The 24,085-nt window shown below is 40.9% G+C and overlaps 1 protein-coding gene across 2 annotated transcripts in view; it reads left to right on the forward strand.

Moving 5' to 3' along the window:
- SIPA1L3 (signal induced proliferation associated 1 like 3) overlaps nt 1–22,869 on the forward strand; it is a 109,551-nt gene extending 86,682 nt beyond the window's left edge. For both annotated transcript variants that reach the window (XM_089659433.1, XM_089659434.1), the window contains 5 exons: nt 2,177–2,366; nt 6,198–6,341; nt 8,257–8,377; nt 11,729–11,810; nt 21,439–22,869. In XM_089659433.1, the coding sequence (XP_089515559.1) occupies nt 2,177–2,366; nt 6,198–6,341; nt 8,257–8,377; nt 11,729–11,810; nt 21,439–21,588 (687 nt within the window). In that variant the 3' untranslated portion in view covers nt 21,589–22,869. The remainder of the gene's footprint in view (nt 1–2,176; nt 2,367–6,197; nt 6,342–8,256; nt 8,378–11,728; nt 11,811–21,438) is intronic.
- The last annotated feature ends 1,216 nt before the right edge of the window (nt 22,870–24,085 follow it).

The raw sequence follows: 24,085 nt of genomic DNA on the forward strand, positions 1-24,085 counted from the left end.
GTAAGTATTTACAGTTTGCTCAATACTTTGTTGAAGCACCTTTAGCACCAAATACAGCCTCAAGTTTTTATGAGCATGATGCTACAAGCTTGGCAAACCTATTTTTGAGCAATTTCTCTTATCCTTCTTTTTAGTACCTCTCAAGCTCCATCAGGTTGGATGGGGAGCGTCGGTGCACAGCCATTTTCAGATCTGTCCAGAGATGTTCATTCGGGTTCAAGTCTGAGCTCTAGCTGGGCCACTCCAAGACATTTACAGAGCTGGCCCGTAGCCACTCCTTTGTTATGTGCTTTGTGTGCTTAGGGTCGTTGTCCTGTTGAAAGATGAACCGTCACCCCAATCTAAGGTCCAGAGCACTCTGGAACAAGTTTTCATCAAGGATGTCTCTGTACATTGCTGCATTCATCTTTCCTTCGATCCTGACTAGTCTCCCAGTTCCTGCCGCTAAAAACCATCCCCACAGCATGATGCTGCCACCACCAGGGATGTATTGGCCTGGTGGTGAGCAGTGCCTGGTATCCTCCTGACATGACGCTTGGCATTCAGGCCAAAGAGTTCAATCTTTGTTTCATCAGACCAGAGAGCTTTTTTTCTCATGGTCTGAGAGTACCTCAGGTACCTTTTGGCAAACTCCAGGTGGGCTTCCATTTGCCTTTTACTGAGGAGTGGCATCCATCTGGCCACTCTATCATACAGGCCTGATTGGTGGAGTGCTGCAGAGATGGTTGTTCTTCCGGAAGGTTCTCCTCTCTCCACAGAGAAACGCTGGTGCTCTTTCAGAGTGACCATCGGGTGCTTGGTTACCTCCCTGGCTAAGGCCCTTCTCCCTCGATCGCTCTTTTTTGCCGGGCGGCCCGCTCTAGGAAGATTCTTGGTGGTTCCAAATTTCTATTTACAGATGATGGAGGCCACTGTGCTCATTGGGACTGTCAATGCTGCAGAAATTTTTCTGTACCCTTCCCCAGATCTGTGCCTTGATACAATCCTTTCTAGGGTCTACAGACAATTCCTTGGACTTCATGGCTTGGTTTGTGCTCTGACATGCACTGTTAACTGTGGGACCTTATATAGACAGGTTTATGCCTTTCCTAATTATGTCCAATCAACTGAATTTCCCACAGGTGGACTCCAATCAAGTTGTGGAAACATCTCAAGGATGATCAGTGAGAACCGGATGCACCAGAGCTCAATTTTGAGTGTCATGACAAAGGCTGTAAATACTTATGTACATGTAGTTTTTTTTGTTTTTTTATTTTTAATAAATTGCAAAGATTTCAAATGAACTTTTCACATTTGATTATGGGGTATTGTTTGTAGAATGTTGAGGGAAAAAAATGGATTTAATCCATTTTGGAATAAGGCTGTAACATAACAAAATGTGGCAAAAGTTAAGCGCTGTGAATACTTTCTGGATGCACTGTATATGTTGTTGTTTGTACCCGTAGTACAGCCTAGAAACAAAAGTGTGCATTTTTTTTCTTTAATCCTGCCACTTACTGACACTAATACTAATTTAAAAATTAAAAAAAAAAAAAGAAAATCCTGACCTTTGACCCTGACCTTGACCCAAACACCAACCCTGGCACTGACCGAGATCAAACCCAAAAACCAACCCTGGCACTGACCGAGATCAAACCTTGATATAGGTATTTTTTTTAAATTTTATTATTATTATTTTTAGTTATTTTTTTTTACACACACTTGTTTTTTTTTTTCTCTCTGAAAGGACAGAGAGAGATACACTGGGACGAGCTTCACAGTGATTGATCACTGTGATAGCCAATCAGAGGTTATTACAGCGATCAGGTGATCCGGAATCAGGAGTTCTGGGTCCTGATCGTTAGATCGGGGCTCAGGCCTTTCAATGAGACCACATTATGCTAGTATTTCTGATGATCAGCAGCTGCAGCCACTGATCAGTGTATTCTGACTGCAGCAGGTGCTAAGGTGAATTTCTGGAAGGACAATGCAAGCATTCATAGGCAGTCTGGTATCATCCTTGTCATTTTAACTCTTCTCTATCCCCAGCCTTACCCCTAACTCTGTGACGGGCTTATAAAGGTTTTTGTTGATTTTCTTTCAATTGGACATGTCAAAATGTAAGCCCCTTCATCTGGGCTCTAGTGTAATGATTTTCAGAATATGTAATCTGTGACTTGTTCTTTGTTTCCTCCAGTCACCACAGAAGATCTTACACAGAACACTATCGGATGAGAGCCTGTGCAGTGGCCGTAGAGATGCTGGTTTTGCTTGCTCTTCAGCAATGGACTCCTCAATGGGCAATGATGTCATTTTCACCAACCCATACCCATCCAGTACCCTTCCAGCCCGCCGGCAGCACCAGTCCGGCATGCCAGAGAAATCTGGTAAAATTTGCTAAGTTTTAGAGCTGTTTCATTGACTTCTAATTTGTGGCATATTCAGAGATAACAAAATGTAGTAACCCATAGGAACCAGTCAGAAACCTACAGCGGATTTGAGTGTATAGTAATATCTTATAGGTTTCTCTGGGGTATTGCTCTTTACATTAACTTACTGAATAAACCAATATACAGGTGTAGTGTATGACAGGTTTAGACCAGCAGGCTCTCTTGTATCTGTGCTCATTCAACATTGTATCTGAAATAATTTATGGCTGATTAATCACTTTAATATCTAGTTTATGATCAATAAATTGTTTGTAATGGCTGCAAGGCGAATTTTCACTTGGCTTAAGCTGGCCATGCACTTGTAGATTTTTGAACATTTGCATGAACATTCAGATGAAAATTCTCAGTACAATGGATCATTGAATACAAGGCTTCCTCTGATTGGGAGAGAGAGGTGGGCTGATGACATCACGATCCCTACCTACTAAGCTCGAAAGAGCAGGGCCCTCAATCCCCTCATGTTTTACATTGTATTGTTGTTGTTCTGTCACATGTTTTGTCCCCCTTTGTAATGTACAGCGCTGAGCAAACTATCTTCGCTTTATAAATACTGTATAATAATAATAATACCTCAGCAAATCGGAGGAAGCATTGTATTGATAAAATTACAAGGATTCCTGTGAATGAATGAGAAGCACTCAGTTCAACTTGATTTTGTTCTGACAGCAGACAGAAAGTCCCCCTCGACAATGCCAGAACACAACTAAAGCTACATACAGTTTATACAGCTTGATAACCGGTGCATCCCTTGATAAAGGAAATAGTTTGTTTGGGCCAGGTTGGTCCATACTATGGAAGGTGGCAGCAGACATGTCAGTTAGGCTTTAGGTTACTAACGTGAAGCTGTGCAGGCTTCTATCATCCAATTATGTGCTGGAAAAAAAATCCTCTTTTCTTTTTTTTTTAATTCTCCTCACTCATGATTGGGTATTCTTTGAAAACCACATTCACTAAGGTAAGTGAAAATTCACTTTCCAACGTTGGCATGCTCTGAATCTCCAAAATTCCACTGTTTCATTGCATCATTTGCTTAAAACTGTTTAAAGTGGTTATAAAGGCTGCGTTCTATTTACGAAGGTCAAAAACCTTCAGTGTACAGTTCTCCCCCGATCTCGACAAAGCTATGTGCTGGAGAGCATCAGCTCTCACAGGTCTCTCCCTCCCTATTGGCTCAGACACCACAATTTGAGCCATTGGCTCCCATTGCTATCAATCACAGCCGGTGAGGGGGGAGCATGGGTTGGGGCCCAGTCGCACTTTTGTGTGTCTTATGGACACAGAGAGTGGGGCTCAGGAACAAGCAGGCACGAGTGACCCCAGACCAAGCGGTTTGCTATGGGGGCATTCAGCAAGGGGGGGGAATCAGGAGTGCTGGTGGCAGACCCAAGAAAAGGAAAATCACAGCTGTTCTGTGCAAATCTATCGCACAGAGCAGGTAAGTATGGCATGTTTGTCATTTAAAAAAAAGTAACCTTTACAATCACTTTTAATACTACTCCGTTTGGAAAGCAGAGTTAGGAAGATCCTATACCATCATACTCGCGTATCTTTTTCAGCACTGTTCTCATATTGTCCTGATAGGTCCAGTTACTGTTTAACAATTAACCAAATATGTGCCGCGCTCCTAATTAATAGTGATAAAGTTTCAAATTATATGCGTGTTTAAAATACAAAACTAAACAAGAAAATATATTACTACAAAGAAAAAAAAAAAATATATATATATATAGATATATAAACAATCTCTAGTGATAATCAAAGTGAAAATGTGATCAAAAACAAGGTGAATAGTTAGGAGGTGAGCGCATAAGTAAAGCTTAATAAGAAGTCACCGGGAGTTTCAACTATTCACCTTGGATTTATTTGGGTGTAGTCACTTTCATCACCAGAGACATATTTATCTAATACATTTTTTAATAATTTCTAGAACGTTGTTTTTGATCACATTATCACATTTTCACTTTGATTATCACTAGAGATTGTTTATATATATATATATATATATATATATATATTTTGTAGTAATATATTTTCTTGTTTAGTTTTGTATTTGTAAACACGCATATAATTTGAAACTTTATCACTATTAATTTGGAGCACGGCACATATTTGGTTAATTGTTGAATGGTATATACACATTATTTGAGTGTGTGTTTAGTGCTGGCGATCCTTTTCTGAATATACCGTAATTAGTGGCTCACCAGTTACTGTTTGACTAATAATTTTCCACACAGTTCAGTTAATTTTTAAATCGATGTTTGTCAAGCCAGGTGGTGTTAACAGTGCCGTCTATGGCTTAAATTTCACCTGAAGTATGGTTTATTAAACTGGCTATACACTGTACAAAATTCAGTCAGTGGGCGGCCCTGTTGGTCCACTCCTACTTGACACCTCTTGAAAAATCAAAAGAGCTGGGTGAAAAATTGTCAGTGCAAAAGTGACTCCTTCCAATTAGATGCAGGGTATTTTGACAGCTGTTGGCAAATACAATACATACAATACATACACATATACAATAGGCACAGTGTGAGATTTGTCCTTCTGCACTATATAGCTTGGTTGGAGGAATCTGTTATTTTGCAGGCTGAACGGAAAAAAAAAAATCAATATATCAGCTTTAGTGAACACACTGATGACAGAAAGGGGTTTATTTACTAAAGCTGGTTCACTCAGAACTCGTGCACTTCTGCATGGAAACCAATCAGCTTCCAGATTTTATTGGTAATGTTTAACCACTTCTTGTCTGGCCCATGTACATAAACGGCCGGACGGGAGCAGTGCAGGAGCGGGTGGCTGTTTCTAAACGGCCTCCGCATTCACTGCCTGTGCGCGCTCCCTGGAAAATCTGTGAATGGTCACATGGTACAAGGCTATTCACAACAACCTTGTACCATGTGAAAAGCTGTGACCAATCATAGCTCTCACAGTATTTCTCAATGGCTGCAAGAAAGCAGCCAGAGAATGAGAAATTATTGCTTTTACAGCCTTTATGGGTGTAAAAGCAATCCATGTAAAAAAAAAAATCTTTAACACCCCCCACAAGTAGTACAGTGTCACTATGGTGATGGTATGTTAAAAAAAAAAACAAAAAACAAAAACATAATATTAAAAAAAAAATTGAAAAATTATAATTTTGGGTTATGAACTAATTTGGGTTATTTTTATAGATTAACACATTTGGCCAAGATTCTTGAAGTAAGATTATTCATTTGCCAAATTTTATAAGAAAAACACTTTTTAAAAAAAAAAAAAAAGTTTGGACGTTTTCATTTATAGAGCAAAAAAATAAAAATTCCAGTGGTGAATAAGTACCACCAAAAAAATTTTTATCTGTCTCAAAAAAATGCTAAAACATTCATATGGGTACAGTGTTGCATGGCCGCGCAATTGTCATTCAAAGCGTGACAGCGCCGAAAGCTGAAAATTGGCCTGGACAGGAAGGGGGTGAAAGTGTCCGGACTGGAAGTGGTTAATTGAACAAGCTGAAGTTAGAAGCTGATTGGCTACCATGCATAGGTGCACGAGATGAGTGAACCAGCTTTAGTAAATGAACCCCAAAGTGTCAGTTCTCTTTCCTGTATTATATCTGACAAGAAGAGCTGTTTTCCAGCAATTTTCAGTAAGTGAATACTTGTCAGCTGCAGTAGGTAGATTTGGTATGTCACACCTGCACCTTTGTGCTGTCATCTGTAGTGTTAGCACTTGTGTGAAGGATGCCATTAGAGATGAACCAACACAATAAGACTTGTTGATGTCTGATTTTTGCAGCCACCATCTCTTCCTCTGAGCTCTCGCTGTCTGAGATCCGGGACTCCAGCTCCAGACACATGGACCCAGGAATGATGCCGCTGCCAGACACTGCGTCTGGATTAGAGTGGTCTAGTCTCGTCAGCGCCGCCAAGGCCTTTGAGGGTAAATATGCATATTGAAAGATTTATACGTCGTCTTCCTTTTTTTTATACTGCAGACATATACACTACATACAGCAGTGCAGAATACCGGCCAATCACGTTTCAGTTGATTGTAGACAGGAGCCAGGTATTTCATTGGTTACCGTGGCTGGCTGCACTGTGCACTGCTTTATGGCATAGTCTAGTTTTGGTTCTTTTCTCATTGTAGTGTAAAGGTATAATGACACAGCCACCCATAGCAACAATCAAGAAATGTCATTTCATTCAGCGACCTACACCTGAACATTATCTAGAATGGACTATGATGGGCAGAATTGCCTCATCTGTACTTCCCAGCAAGAGTTGCTTCCACTGCAGTATGGGAAAGGGAACGGGATATTTTAAAATGGTTGCAAAGGTAAAATGCATTTTCTGCAATACCCGCTTCCATACCGGGCACTTTTACCCCCTTCCTGCCCAGGCCATTTTTCAGGTTTCAGCGCTCTCATACTTTGAATGACAATTGCGCGGTCATACAACACTGTACCCAGTGTAATTTTGTATTTTTTTATTTTTACATTTTTATTACATTTTTTTCTTTTTTTAAGATTTTTTTTTCATATTTCACTATGACCAAAGTAGTATAATATTACCATAGTAACATTGTACTACTTTGGGGAAGTAATCAGTATTTATTTATTTTTTTTACACAATTTGCTTATAGCAAAGAATTTCTTTGCTATAAGCAAGCATTTACCTAAATGACATCGATTCATTCAGGGGGTTTTTTTGTGCTTAGATGTGATTTGGCCATGGCTAATCACATGACACAGCTTGGCTGTGATTGGCCCAGCTTGTGCATGTGATCACTGTGACCATTCACAGCTAGACACACTTGTATACAATGGATGGCATGAAAGGAAGCCATCCATTGTATACAATTGTCATGTGACCTGCTGTGATTGGTCACAGCAGGTCACATGGTACTGGAAACGGGGTCGGTACACAGATCTGTCATCGGCCATGTCCGAGGTACACGGCCAGTGACAGATCACGCCACAGAGCGGCCCTGCAGGCAGGCGCACTGCGCATGCCTGAAAGGACACCATGTGGTGTCCACCCGGAGGGACGAGGTGTTTTGCCGGCCTCCTTTGTGCTATTGGCCGGGTGGGAACCGGTTAAGGTAAAAAACCTTTCAATAGTAGCCCCCCCTAAATACTCACCAGAGCCTGATGTTGGTCCAGTGCTTTGCACATCTGCAGCAGCTCTTCTCCGCACTCACACAGGCTTGGCTGAGATCAGTGGGAACCATTGGCTTCTGCTGCTGTCAGTCAAAAGCTGTGAGCGGGGGGGGGGCGCGTGTCGGGGGAGGAGGGCCCGAGCCAGGCTGTGCGTCCTGAATAGACGCATGAATGGAAGCAGCTTCCTATGGGGGAACTCAGCGGGGGGGAAGATGGGCCAGGAGCACTGGTGGAGGACCTAGAGAAGAGGAAGATTGGGGCTACTCTGTGCAAACCCATTACACAGAGCAGCTGAGTATAATGTGTTTATTTTCATGAAAAAAAACTTTCATGGAAGCAGCTTCCTATGGGGGAACTTAGCAAGGGGGATTAGCCAGGAGCACTGGTGGGGGACCCAGAGAAGAGGAAGATTGGGGCTACTCTGTGCAAATCCGTTGCACAGAGCAGCTGAGTAGAACGTGTTTATTTTTACAAAAAAAACTTTCAAAGCTTATAATCAGTCATTCTAAAAGAGAACGCCCAAGACTTTCATAAGTTCGTTCCATAGCTACTTGCTGCTATGGGTTACATTGTATTTTCAATTTACTTTGTCTTTTGAGAACGTCACCTTTTTGGTAGGTGTCGGCTAAAAGATAATGTTGACAAAATGTGTGTTTTCTATGATAGTTTCCATTAACACTTTGTTTTGTCTTTCAGTGCAGAGAGCGGCCTCACTATTCTCCCTGAATGAAGTTGCCCTGAGTCCGGTCCAGAGCGGAGGCACTGCACACCTCAGCTTGGAGAGGCAGCACACACCACGCAGCACCCCCACCTCCAGGTACTAAGATAACAGCAGCTGAGTTTGTGTTTAGTGACACAGCCCTGCTGGAGCATGAAAGGCCCATATTTTCAAAAATTCCTTGGACTTGATATTCCTTGACCAAAATCCATAAATAAATGTTTTACCAGTTCTGACAAGGCCTATCGTGATTTGGAAATACAAGAGGGACATGTGAACCTTAATGATCACAGGAAGCTGAGATTTTCCAGCATCAATCTGTGATTGTTGAATTGTCTTTTCTTTCCATAGAAAGGGTTAGATTCTTTTCTCTGCATGTGTGTTGGTATTTAATTGTGTGCTGGTATTTAATTATCCGCCAGCTTAAAAAGGCCAAGTTAGGTCCTGCAACCACACAGTGACAGACAGAACTATCATTTTACACCATTAGTTGCTTAGTAACAGACCTAGCAGTCACAATTGTCCTGTTCATTTTAACAAATCAGGTAATTGTTCAACCTGCTTACGGCTTTATTTTACATATTTTGTTAAAAGCAACTCTGTAAAAAAAAAAAACGCCCATGACTCGGATCTTCAGTTTTCTTTTAGAGCTGCAGCCACAGGCTGAACCTTCAGCTACTGATGCTTCCAGATGTTACTTTACCACCGTGTGGCAGGGACAGTATCCAACGGTGAAGGTTCTACCAGTATCTGTAGCTCTACAAGAAAGCAAAGATTTGAGGCACGAGCCTTAGGACAGGTAAGTATTTATAAAGTAGTGAATCTGACATTCACCAAATATTCACTGAAGGGGAATTCTCCAGGTTCTTGTGTTAATGACAGTAATGTATTGACCACTAGTGAATGTTTGGTGAAAGTCACATGCACTGCTTTTTAAATATGCCCCTAAGCCCTGGTTCACATTGATGCGGTGCGTAATTTGCAGCGTTTTCTGTGCGAATTCCGCACCGCATCAGAATTGCACCACATTCATGTGAGCCGATGTAGGTGTGTATGTTAACAACACCCCGAAATCGATCCGCAAATCGCGGTGCGATGTGCAGAATCGGATCGCATAGGTGTGAATACCCATGTGATCCGATTCTAGTGTGGACCCAAAAAACGGTCCTGCACCGTTTTGGTGCGGTGAGATTTGAGCCATACATAATGTATGGCTCTGATCGCACCGCACACAAATTGCATGTGATTTGCACAGGAATGCGGTGCAGTTCCTGTGTGAATCACATGCGATATATTACACCACATATATGTGAACCCAGGCTCAGTGTTCTTTTGGAGCTTTTTTTTTTTTCACAGAAACAATTGAGTACTGTCCGTGATACTTTTTTTATTTGCACTAACATACAATTTTGAGGACAAGCTTTCGGGGTATGTCCCCTTCTTCAAAGTTCAAGCAGTACTGTACAAATCACAAAGTTACAGCAGAATGTTAGAAGAGATGAAGAAAAAAAAAAAGAAAAGAGAGTCCAGAGATAAGATACAGCCAAAGCGAGTGGGGAGGGGGGGATACTACACTCACACAGAGGGAGTCAAGCTTCAGCTAATAGTCATAAAACTGTTGGATAATGATTGAGGAATCCCATGTCCAAATTAAGGCCGTTATCTCGTGTGTCAAATAGAATTATCATTCTTATTTTTTTTTTTCCAAATATAGACAACGATGCCCAATATATCATCATTGTACTGACAATGAAAATCTTTGACTTCTTAATACATAATATTGAGAATATATCAGCGTTCCCTATTCAGGCCTGTGGCATTTTTACAGCTTTAAAGCACTATGATCTCACTAAACTGGCCCCAGAACTAACATTTCAGGGTCCTTTTAAGTGCTAGGGACCCCAAATTCCAGAGAGCTATAATGTACCATTTCCAACACCACCTGTCTGTGTCAGCGGCTGACCCACTGCTTCCTGCACCTTCCTATTGGCCATAGCTTCAAGTAACTGCCTTACTGGCCAGGGTAAAGGTGTTTGGAGGGTATTTTCAAAATTAGCATTTTAGTTCCAGGGGAGTTAGAGAAAACTTTGAGATGTATGCAAAAGAAGGTGCCTGCATTTTTATTCTGGGACCAGTTTAGCAGGATCAGAGTTCTGATGGTTGTGTGCCTTATGGCTTAAACAGTTGTGCAGTGGAAGACCTGGCATATCTATGAGCATCAGGCTCTATCCTAGGTGTTTGTGGGGGTATACATGGGGCAACTCAAGCAGGTAGTTCTGAATCCTAGCCGAACAAATGTAGTCTGCATTTATTGCTTATTAATCTGGCATTTTGACAACCAATTGTGCATTTGTGCATATTTTCCTACACTCTTATTATCAAGCCCTTAGGATGTGGACATTCACTTTCACCTCCCAAAATCATTTCAATTCCATTTCCCAAGACTGATATAGTATAGCTAAGATCTGAGAAGATAAACTATACAGAGAAAGTATGGTACACAAAACTGATTTTTTTTAGTTAAAAAGGTTGTGGACAATCACTAATATTAAAACTCTGTTTTTGGATGTTTGTGTTGGTCATACAGCTTCACAAAATTGGGATAACTGATTTTTAAAAATATTTGGTGGTTTTATCCAATATTCCCAAAAATACAAGGGGCGTTCAAGTCAAACCGGGATTTTTGAGTTTATATAATAAAAGAACAAATTTCGAGGAGTGGAAACGGCATTTATTTTTTTTACATACTCCCCTGCTACATTTATATACTTATCCCAGCATGTAATTAATGCCTGGAAAGCTTCGACATAGAAGGATTTGTCATTATGGTTGAACCATACTAGGTCAGCCTGCTTCACTTCGTCATCATTGTGTTCACCGTTCCCACAGAAAGATACGTCTCTTGTGCAGTTTCACAACAGGCTTTGCGTTGATTATCCAGGATCAGGCGTTCACACACTGAATGTTCACAGGAATGACTGCTGGCTGAGAACAACAAGGGCTAGGATTGTCACTGACAAACGTATGGCCATCTTTGAAATGTTTACACCATTCAAATGTCTTACTGCAGCTGAGCATCTCATCAGCGTACTATGCTTGAAGTCTTCTGTAGAATTCTGCGAGTTTTACACCTTCGTTGACGTTCAAGAAACTTCATCACCACACGCTGTTCCATACACGCACTAACATTGTTGTCTGCCATCTTGATTAACGGTCCCTGGACTGGCCTGCGACATGTACGCTGCCTATCAGTAATAGGACACAGCTGCCACTTACTACTGCGTGTAGTAACGTGACGCTAGCATTCCTTTTTATACCAGGAAAATTAAAAGTCCCGGTTGGATACCTATAAAGTCCCCTCCAATACTTATTTCCTTCCTTGTTTACTTCTTTGGAAAGACATAGGTATAGTATTATAAAATAAATAAATATATATATATGTGTTTCCAGTGATGAAGTGGCTCCAGACCTCACCGGGAAAGTTATGCAACTGGAAGTCATGCTGAAACAACTTCACACTGACCTGCAGAAGGTAAGGATGGAGCTTTCTTCTTCTGTTCAGTTGTATGCTCTGTAGATTGGAGAATTATAGAATTAGGATGCTATCTAACCCTTAACCATTTCAATACCGGGCAATTTTCCCCCTTCCTGCCCAGGCCATTTTTCACGTTTCAGCGCTCTCACACTTTGAATGACAATTGCGCGGTCATACAACATTGTACCTAAACTAAAATTTTATCATTTTCTTCACACAACTAGAGCTTTCTTTTGGTGGTATTTAATCACCGCCGGGGTTTTTATTTTTTGCTAAATTAACAAAAAAAGACCAAACATTTTGAAAAAAAACATGTTTTTCTTTGTTTCTGTTATAAAAGTTTATAAATAAATAATTGTTCTTCGTAAATTTAGGCTAAGATGTATTCTGCTACATGTCTTTGGTGAAAATAACCCAAATTAGGATGTATTATTTAGTTTGTAGGAAAGTTATAGAGTTCACAAACTATGGTATAGATCTGAATATTGATCAATCCTGAAGTACTGACAGCCAATCTAATTTCTTGAGGTCCAAGAATGTCAGAACAGTACAGATATCCCCAAATGACCCCTTTTTGCAGAGTAGACAGTCTGACGTACTTTATAACAGGCATGGCGAGTTTTTTTGAAGTTGTATTTTTTTTGTCATAATTTTTTGGAAAATGAAAAAATTAAACAAATTATTTTCACTATTTTTTTTTTTTACATACTGTCACCAGTGCAGTACAGCGTCATCATATAACTGGCATGGTGGTGAACAGGGACACTGACTGGTGACAGTATGAAAAAAAAAAATATATATGTATATATATATATTTTTATTATTATTATTTTTAATTTTTTATTACATTTTTTTTTATTTTTTTAAGATTTTTTTTTTCATATTTTACTATGACCAAAGTAGTACAATGTTACCATAGTAACATTGTACTACTTTGGGGAAGTGATCAGTTTTTTTTTTTTTTTTACACAGTTTGCTTATAGCAAAGAATTACTTTGCTATAAGCAAGCATTTACCTGAATTAAATCAATTAATGCAGGTTTTTTTTTTTTTTTTTTTTTTTTTTTTTGTGCTTAGCTGTGATTTGGCCACAGCTAATCACATGACATGTGCATGTGACCTGCTGTGACCATTCACAGCTAGGCACTAGTATACAATGGATGGCATCATGAATGAAGCCATCCAGTGTATACAACTGTCATGTGACCTGCAGTGATTGGTCACAGCAGGTCACATGGTACCGGCAATGGGGTCGGTACTCAGATCTGTCATCGGCCGTGTCTGAGGTACACGGCCGGTGACAGATCGCGCTGCTGCGCGGCTCTGCAACCGCGCGAACTGCGCATGTGCGGGAGCACGCCAAATGGCGTACACCCCGGAAAGCTACAGCATTTTTGCGGCCGCCAAACAGCTATAGGCTGGGAGGCTAATGGTTAAAGGGAAACTCTAGTTTTTGTCAGTATTTTAATTTGATTACTTTAATGTTAAGTTTAAATGTAAAAAATGATTTGTTGATTAATACTGAATGCAGAGCATGCTGGACTTTCCAATAAGAAAGTCCAACACTAGCTCTGCATTTTTCTGCTGAGAGAACATCAGACGACTAGGGGGTGTATATCTCTTCCTCTGTATACTCTGATGTGCTGCTATCCAGGTCTGTTCAGAGCATAGTAGTAATCCAGCTGCATGAAATTAAACTCACAGCTGCAAGTGGTCCAAATGTTCAAATGCAGTTGAAGAGTAATAAAACATTTACAAAAATTCTTTAAAGTCCTAACCACCATCAATAAATAAATGTTCTTCCAGGTCAGACAAGACCTGTGGTGATCTTAGATGTAGGGGAGGGCCACGTGAACCTTTTTGATCACAGGAAACAGATTTTCCAGCATATTGGCAAATCTGTTATTGTTGTGGGACCCTTTCTTTTCTCCATAGAAGAGGGTAAACTATTTCCACTTCATGTGTGTTTCCACATCACTGGCAGAAAGCTTTAAAAAGCCAAACCAGTAAACACTTTAGATCTGCAGGCTTACTGGCCTTTTGCCCTATATCATAAATCAGCATTTCCCATCCCATCCTTTTACTGGGCTGGTTTCATGCAGTACATCACAGATTTGTGGTAGTCTTAGAAAGGGACATTTCCTCTTTTCCTCTAACATCATTGCCATGGCTGGAAGCAACTTATAGACCTCCAGATAGCATTATTTTCTTCCTATCTTCTCCTTTACCCAAATTCTTGGATGGTCAAAAGACTACGCTCTCCACTAGACCTGCACCTTTTACTCCCATCTTTAACAAATTATAGTTTCCTCTCTTCATGATCTCTACCAAGAATACTCTCCAGATATCCAGACGAAACATATTTTGATTCCACCTCAACACACCCACCATATAGATCTCAGTAATAACTGACAAACTAATACAAGAGATTGATACCAAGCTAGTTAATTATCTGACTTTCTAAGCTCCATGAAATCTAAAGCTTCCGTCCACTGGCTCCATACACAGTTAGAGCAGCTCTGCATTGCCGAGGGAGGGGTTATTAGGATGCTTCTCTCATTATATGCTCTTTCATGAGGTATGGCCTACAATGTGAGTTCCATATGTAGAGTGGGGAGGTTAAGTGAGTGGTGTACTTCCTCCATGTTCCCCTCCTCATTAGGTGCCAAATGAGGGTCACATAAGAGGACTAGCCCCAGGGTGATTTCTTCTGGACTACGCTGGGCACCTAAGACAGATCATTGTTTTGTACAAAGGGAACCTTTCTTATGTCCTGTTCATCAATGCCCCGGGACAAGGCGGAGGTCGCTTTCAGGGACAACTCAACTTTTAAGGCAGACCTCAAACTCAGAGATGGGGCCGTACAGTGCAAAATAAACTGGACTGTCTCAGGGCCTAAGTCAATTTACACCTTTACTGTCAGTTGTTGCAATTCGAAGGGACATGCCGAGCCTCTGCCCACTCCATCTGTTCAGCGTATTTCCGCTACCTCTCTCCCAGTAACGGAATGAGGTCCCGCCGTGCACCTAGTGCAGACTCCATGCCGGCACTACACTAACTCTTCCTCTTTCTCACATATGACCAGATTGGGAGCCCCTATGGTGCTGACCTCCTCTTGTTGTTATCAGCGACAAACTGCTTGGAGAGAGTGCTGGCAACAACTCCCTCATTGCAGGAGGCTGTCCCATCTGTGATGGACACGGGATCGCTGCCACCAATATGCGACGATCCCACGATCGCTGTCACCAATATGTGACGACCGCGATGTCAGACCCCAGCCCTTCTCACTAAACTCGTGACCGAAGGACTAGCCAATCTAAAACCGCGATGTCACGTGCGTAACAATGCCACACCCAGCTGCACCCTGCACAACGATTTTCCAGCTAATTGGACCACAATCGATGTACCGGCAGCCTAAGCAATTGTTACTGGGTCAGGTTAATTACGCAATTAACCCTTCACACTGCCACCACCTCCTTTTTGTACAGAGAAAGAGGAAACTCGGCTATACTAGCAATAACACTATAATGGTTGATATAATCGTCTGTATAACACGGTCACCGCAGGCCGGTTATACAGAGGGTTAAACAAACACAGTAGTGCTCTTTTAGAGGCAGGAATTTGTAAATTGCAATTAAGAGCTATAGAAACAGTTCAACACTTTCAGAAGGAAAGATTTATTACTAGAAGGTCAAAAAGGGTGCAATAAAAATATTTACAGAAAAAAGATGTGACCAATATATATATATAAATATACAGAGAACAACAGCACAGCAAAGAGATAACAGAGAGAGGATAAAGGGTTAAAGTACTTGCCAAAGTCCTGGGTTAGCAGATCAAGTTTCAGAGCAAAAGGGTACGGGTCTCCTCAGGTGGTATTGATGTTAAATGGGAGAATTCTTCAACTTAGCTCTCTTAGGCCTGACAGCCCATTTTGTTGTTCCCTAGCAGGGGGTGTCTCTGAAGTCAAGGACCAATGCCCCGTTTAGGGAGGGATCGTCGGGCGGAGGCCTAAACGAGAGCCAAAATCTCTCATAATTCATATTTTACTCATACCTTTTCCTATGCACAAGTGACATTCCACCCGCGGGTAGATTATTATGCAGCTGCCTCTGAGGAGCGGGTAGATATGAAATATGAAATACATATTTGAATGGTTCACGAGATCTACTTTTCTGCTTTCCTATGTATTCCAGTCAGGGAGTGTGACCTACCAAACTGTTTGTCTCCTCGTGGCCAATCTGAAGATATGTCTGGTTTTTATGTAAGTCTCTCATACTCCAAGATATGAGACATAGGGGAAAAATGGATTTTTAAAAAGGTTATCTGGTTTCCTACTTCTCTGGAATGCCTTGAACTCCTGGGAAGGCTGCGTTATCCTTTTATGAGGTGAAAAATTGCACAGCTCTGGTAGACAACCCAGAAATGTTTTATAGCTCTGGGGTTCCCTGCTGTGCTCAGGCCTGTGACACTTTTTAACACACAGGCCATATGTCAATGTGTATGAACAGAGAGCAAGAGGGGGGAGAATGAGGGGACAAAATAGAGATTTCTTAACAAAATGGAGGCTGCGTCCTTCACTGTGTGCACGCTTGTTACACCAGCTATCACAGGTACACTTATCATGACAGGCTGCTTGTAGTGCTGTAGACTTCATTTACTCCTGGTAACCATTTGCTGTACTCCACACTGCATTAACTCTCGCAGAACTGTCTTCATACCCCAGTGTGCCTACGGACCCACAGTGCGGAGTAGTTGTAGAGTACCGGTTCCTTTCATATACCCCTTGAATAACTTCAGACCAGGCAGAATAACATTTTAAAGCTTTACTGTAGAATCTTCAATGCAACAGATTAACAGGCAAAGTCTTTTTTCCTAACTAATCTTATCTGTAGCAGCTATCCCATTATACTTACATAGGTTAGAGTCCATGTAGGCAAAGTCCCATATGATGGTGTCCCAATGAGTCGGCGTCTTCTCCCCAAGCAGCAGTTCTGGTACTCAAGGTTTGGCTAAAAGCCCTCAACCCCATCCCTGTTTATAACAACACGGCCAGTGACTCGGACCCCAAAAACTCATCAAGACAGCTCCTGTTCCTATCCTCCCCTGATATTTGCCGAAAATGTTTACAGTCAAATGCAGCTCACCTCCATATCTGGTGGAGCTGTGATAGGTTACAGCCTTTTAGGAATAACGTATTCACAGCCTATCACAAGATGCAGTCTGAGCCCATTACTGGATCACCTTATGTTTCAGTATTGTCCATTTCCCTGCGATCCATGAGTCCTGTCAAATCTGGCATGCCTAGATATTGCCTTCCTGTGACTCAAGCCACAATGTCTAGGTGCTGAAACCAAGACCTGGACCTGATGGCAAGCGACAATGATTATACAATAGATCCCTACTTTTGGACATGGTCAAGCTGGCCCATATGCCTTACCACATTTGCATTCAAATCTCTGCTAGACACCTAAGAACAGAAGGGTACATCTAGAATTAACTTTAAGGCTCCATTCACACAACTTCATAAGCGACTTGAATCACACAAAATCCCATGATAATGGAAATCATATTGTTTTCAATGGTACCCATTCACATCAATGCAGCTCAGCATGGCGCCATTTTGGAAAAGATTCCTGTACTACTTTGGTGCAATTCCAGCACAATTGTGGCCCCATAGAATATGCAAACCACATCCAAGTTGCATCCATATTTCCCTACATAATCGCACTGAAAATCAGATTGCAACAATGTCTAGGCAAGCCTAAAAAATACCTGTCTCTTTGTTGACACACATCCCACTTCTTCCTTCTGACGTAGTCCACCTTTTACGTGCTTTACCCTTTATGGGACCTCCCTCTCTTCTTACCATTTTCAGTCTATTATTCTTGGTTCTAAGGAAAAGTCTCTCTGTCACTGATCTCTCTCTTTTCCCTTTCTTCCAACATCATCCCCATCAATGTCATCTGGTTTATATTGAAATAATTTCCTCCTGTTTAAATATCTGAGTATATGTTACATTATAGGGATCACAGGACACAATTCTTCTGGCTTTATTGTGTACGTTCCACTGGTTGCCAATGGAGTTTCTAATGTTTTAGACCTGTGCAAGTTAAAACCTAATAAACACTTGTTTACACAAAAAAAAAAAAGCCAAGGCAGGTTCTGCAGTCTCATGATGACAGGCAGAACTGTCATTTCACACCATTAGTTGCTTAGTAACAGACCTGGCAGTCACAGTTGTCCTGCACATTTTGTTAACAAATCAGGTAATTGCTGAGCCTACTTATGTTGAGATATATGTGATTTGCGTATTTCTTAAAGTGACCCTGTTGAAAACTTTAAAATAAAGAAAAAAAACCATGCAGAAGAACACTAATCTTTACCTGTCCCAACACCCGTGCCCTGTATTTTTGTTCTCTTTCTGAGCTACAGTCACTGGCAGAGTCTTTAGCATCCAACACTTCCTGGTGTGTCGGATACCCGTGATTCCACTGGCCAGCCATTTTGCTGCAGGCTCTGCCAGCAGCTGAATCTCTGCAAAAGAGATCAGAGACACAGGCATTGGGGCAGGTAAGTAATAAAGCAGAATGCAATGTCTCGTCAGCAATAAAATACACTTACCTGCCTGTTCACAATCTGCTGTAGAATGTACATTGAGCCGCGCATGCGCAGCACAATTTGCATTCCGGCACACTGCCCGTGTACCAGGATGACTGCACTCTTGCATGTGCACAGGAGTGACATCATCCCGTACTGGCTGATCAAGATGGCCGAGGACCAGCACCCAGAAGATGGGGAGAAGATCCCAATTCTGGTAAGGGCATGGGACTGTTGGAACTAAGGTTAGTATTTTTACCTTTAGTGACGCTTTAAATGGGGGAATGCAGATCGCATTGCAGCTGTGTGCATGGACCTTATAGCCTACAATACTGCCGTGTTCAGCTCTGTATAGAACTGTACACTCTATGCATCTGAACCTAGCATTATTATTATACAGGATTTATATAGCGCCAACAGTTTGCTCAGCATTTTCCAATATAAAGGGAGACAATACAGCAACAATACAGTTCAGTACAAGAGGGATAGGAGGGCCCTGATCCTTGGAGCTTACAATCTAGCATTACAGTTGGTACAAGTGTCCTCGTCGAAAGCTTCCCCCTTTATTCTTGTTCTGGTGGCAATGCCAAAATTTGGATTTACACTGACTTTCATTCCCGGTGACATAAGTGATCAGAACAATGGAGAAAACAAAATTCCTTAATGGGTTATGCAGACGGCAATAAAAACATGAGAGCACCCTATCCAAAAAATGCCCTTAGGTATACTTTACTATTAATAGTAAAAACCATGAATGTCAGCATATAGCTTATATGTGTGCATTGGCTATAAACATATGTACACGGTGTCCGCCATGTTTTATTGTTAAATATGCTTCCTGATTCGTCGCACAGAAGTAGAACTGCTTCACTGTCCCTGGTTTACTAGTCATATTCCCTGATATACAAATGACCACTAGAGGGAGTATTTTCAGTTCTGTACTCAATATACATTAATCAAAATCTAGAACAGGAAGTAACAATGCTAATTTTAAAGGATACGTCCACCTTTTTGAAAAACAATGGAAAAATCACTTTTTTTTTTTTTGCAGTTAAAAAATATGCTTTTTTTTTTTTTTTTTGCAAAGGAACCTGCAGAGCATTGCATCTGTGATCAGCAGATCACGGGTGCAATGTCCAGCTCCTGCAGACTCTCAGGATAGCTGTCTCCTCGTAGCTCATACTGGCAGGCGGTTACCCGAGAACAGAAGATTAATGAACTACAAGGACACTCACCAGTGCCCTCGCAGCTCACTAATAACTACAAACCATCAGCCGAAATGGTACTTGTAGGCATTCACTCACAGGAAATTGTGAATGAATGATGCTGCCATGTGGGTAGAACTCCATACAGCCTCGCTGTTTCCAAATAGTAGCAGCATATGCAGGGAGAAGATCCCTGGGCCCGCTGTCAGATGGTGGGAGGAGGCTGCAGGTACTGTTGCGTTTTATATGTTCCACGCTTAAAATGGGTGGAACGTGTAACATGTTTCAAAAGTGAACTTCTCCTTTAAGTTAAAACTTATGTTACGTAAATGCAGTAATAATACCTTGCAGTCTGTAGTTACTGAACGTACACTGGAGTAATTCTTTAAAGGTAACCTCCAGTCAGACCTATCATAGAAATACATGTAGGGCTTACATAGAGTGCTTGTGTACATCAGGCCACCCACCTGCAAAGAGGGCGCACGGGCCTAGTGCATTACCTTTAAAAATGAGATTTATTATAAATAGTAAAACACTCACAAGAGAAATAAAATCTAATGGAAAGCATGTCACAAAGGATGCAACGTGGTCCAAAACCCCTGGAAGTGGTCTGGTGGGGGACTGTAGACCTCTAGATAGCTTGTGGCTGACGCGTTTCGAGGTTGTTCCTCTTCCTCAGAGCCAGTGTGTGTGTGCAGCCTATGTAGAATCCCATGGTTGGTGGTAACCTGTAACCTTTTTTTCTGGAAACACCTAATCCTGAAACTCCTATTTACAGCTCCAGTTAACTGTCTTCCTGTAATTTATGTACCAACCCCATTGATCATTCAGGAGTATTTTCTAGACCCTGCTCCAAAATCGCCACATTACATGGCCAGCTCAGGACACTGAATACTGTGAATTGGCCAGAGGCCTTTATGAAGTCATGTTCAATCTAGAAGGAGAGATCTATATGAAACTTAAAATCTAATTGTTATCTTGTGTTCTAATAACTGCATGCAACTAATTTGTAAAATGTTAAAGTGGAACTAAGCCCATTGATTTAACAGTTTCCCAAACAAGAGACATTCTATGTGCTGTGAATGGTAACTGTCACAATTGTTTGTGCTGTTATCAAATGGCTGGTGTCAGAACTGATCACATGTGCAGCACGTGTTTAGACAGAGGCTAAGAGGACCACTTCCTTGGGTTTAAAGGAGAGGAGGGTTTAGTTCCACTTCAAAGCAGAACTGAAGTTCAATTGTATGAAACAGCGAGAAGGCAAACTTTTATTGCAGAAGAGACCAGCAATGTCTCTGGGACCTAAGACAAATACTAATTAATAAATCCAGAGAAATATTGTGGATTTATGGATCTGCAATAAATTGCACCCATCTGCCTGCTTGCAGTCTTCTCCTACGCTCTTAACTGAGCTGCGCATGCAGAGCTCAGTTTACATTGCCAGGATGACGTCCTCTTGCGAATGCCGAGGAGTATGTTATGCCCACCCCAGCCAATGTAGAGGCCTGAGGACCGGCACTAGTAAGATGCCAGTGTTGGACCGTTGAACAGGTGAGTATTTTGCCGTTCAAGTCCTGTTTTGTATTTTGCATGTTTTAATTGCTATTTCTCTATATTTACTTGAAGACCCAGCTGTCCAACAAAAGTCACCATCACCAGGATTGGAGCAAACTATAACAGAGTCAGGGGTGCTCACATCCATCACAATTTATGCACATGGTTTTAATTTCCTTTAAGAAAAAAAAAAAAAGAAAGAAACTGCCGAAATATTAGATTTCATCTCTCATTTTCGCCATTCTTCTTTACATGTATGTCTATAGGAAAAGCTGGACAAAGAGGCTCTGCAGATGGAGGTGGCCAATCTCCGAGAGAATAACCAGCGGCTTCAGGCGGAATCACACTCAGCCAGTGAGCAGCTTAGGAAATTTGCCAAAATTATTACTGGTACAGTGGAGAAAAAGGATCATTAACTCTCCTCTTCCTTATTGAGGTGACCGAACCTGCCACTGGTCCAGAGTGTTGACACAATGGTACATATTTGGCATTGCACTCTCCAGCTACATGGGGGGGGGGGGGGGAAGGCGGCCTTTCCCTTGACATGCCCTGCAGTGCATTGTGGGGCTTCATTTTTTTATCATGGATGCAAGATTTTACACTTGTCACTTTGTTTGTATCAACAACACATTTCCTTATGTACAGAAACATTTTTTTCTTGCTTTGTAGATTTGTACAAATTACAATCCTGACAAGGGCGATTATATAAGAAAAAAAAAATTGTATTTTTGCCTCATTGTCTTCAGAAACAAAAAACCTTGCATCAGGAATTATGCAAAACAAACTCCCCGGCAAGGGCAATGCAAACTCCTCTACTGCAAACCTCCTGGAAAATAATGTTATATATGAATATATATATATTTAAAGCTGTATAGGAAAATGTTATAAGTGAGGGGTAAAAAGGTGTCCGAATGAACAGTTACGTTTCATACAAATTTATTTTAATATGACCCCAGTCTAACTGGATGCGAGAGATTTCCATGTATATTTTGTTAATATGACATGTATATAGTATTCCATCTGTTTTGTTAATGGGGAAGAACTGACCTTACCTGCATCTTTGTCAATTTGCTAGGAATATCTTAAAATATGTGCAAATACAAACTGCAAGTTTACATTGAAATTCCTTCTCAGCATTGTACATTTCTGTGTATCGTCAGAGTAAAGATATTATTTATACTTGAATTTTGGAATTTGCATTTGCCGTCGGCTTATCTGTTGGTGAGAATAAGGCAAGCGTAAAAGTATTTTTTAATATGTAAACCAGTACAATACAAAAATGTTGTCTGAAAAGGAAACATTTTCTCCTTCCGGTTCCGTCAGCTGCGAGTGCTCATCCACATTAAGGCTTAACGCATATAATTCCTTCTTCACCAGCCACTGTCCTCCAATCAGGTCTTACTGGAACTGTTTGACAGGCAGAAGCAGCCATTTTTAAGTATAAACTGACCGAATCAGCCATTTTGAAAAACAAAGCGTGAAATAGCCGTTTTTGAGTCTTACCGTCTACACATCTGGAGAAGATGGACGACGTTTGTTACTGGACCTCAGCTCGCACCAGGCCGTACGCCGTTACTGCTGTGCAAGATGCATGATGGCTTGGAGCTTGTTAAAGAACTTAACTTATTTTCTAAATGAGGGCTGCCAGAAACAGATACTGTATACTGTTATATTTGTATAAATGGTTCTACACTTTCTCCGGTGTCTCCTGTGTTTTCTTTTGGTCATGTCACAGTATATTATTGGGTGAAATGGCTGGGGTAAGTGGATATAATACACAATATATTATTGGGTGGAATGGTTGGGTAAGTGGATTTAATACACATTATATTATTGGGTGGAATGGTTGGGTAAGTGGATTTAATACACAATATATTATTGGGTGGAGTGGTTGAGTGTGTGGATTTATTACACAATATATTATTGGGTGGATTGGGTGGGTAAGTGGATTTAATACAATATGTATTATTGGGTGAAATGGTTGGGTTAGTGGATTTCATACACAATATATTATTGGGTGGAATGGTTGGATAATTGAATTTAATACACAATATATTATTGGGTAAGTGGATATAATACACAATATATTATTGGGTGGAATGGTTGGGTTAGTGGATTTAATGCACAATATATTGTTGGATGGAATGGTTCGGTAAGTGGATTTAATACAAACTATGTTATTGGGTGAAATGGCTGGGGTAGTGGATTTCATACACAATATATTATTGGGTGGAATGGTTGGATAATTGAATTTAATACACAGTATTTTATTGGGTGGAATGACCTGGTTAGTGAATATAATACACAATATATTATTGGGTGAAATGGTTGGGTAAGTGGATATAATACAAATATATTATTGGGTGGAATAGTTTGCTAAGTGTATATAATACAAACATATTGTTGGGTGGAATGGTTGGGTAAGTGGATATAATACACAATATATTATTGGGTGAAATGGTTGGGTAAGTGGATTTAATACAAACTATATTATTGGGTGGAATGGTTGGGTAAGTGGATTTAATACACAATATATTATTGGGTGGAATGGTTGGGTAAGTGGATTTAATACACAATATATTATTGGGTGGAATGGTTGGGTAAGTGGATTTAATACAAACTATATTATTGGGTGGAATGGTTGGGTAAGTGGATTTAATACACAATATATTATTGGGTGGATCGGTTGGGTAAGTGGATTTAATACAAACTATATTATTGGGTGGAATGGTTGGGTAAGTGGATTTAATACACAATATATTATTGGGTGGAATGGTTGGGTAAGTGGATTTAATACACAATATATTATTGGGTGGAATGGCTGGATTAGTGGATTTAATACCAGTTGCATCTCAAAAATTGCCATGCCCCTGTCAAAGCTCACCGCACACGTTACAATCTGCTTGTACAATC

This window comes from Staurois parvus, unplaced genomic scaffold (genome assembly GCF_062004578.1).
Source record: "Staurois parvus isolate SC_StPar_1 unplaced genomic scaffold, SC_StPar_1.0 ptg001157l, whole genome shotgun sequence".
NCBI classification, from domain to species: Eukaryota; Metazoa; Chordata; class Amphibia; order Anura; family Ranidae; genus Staurois; species Staurois parvus.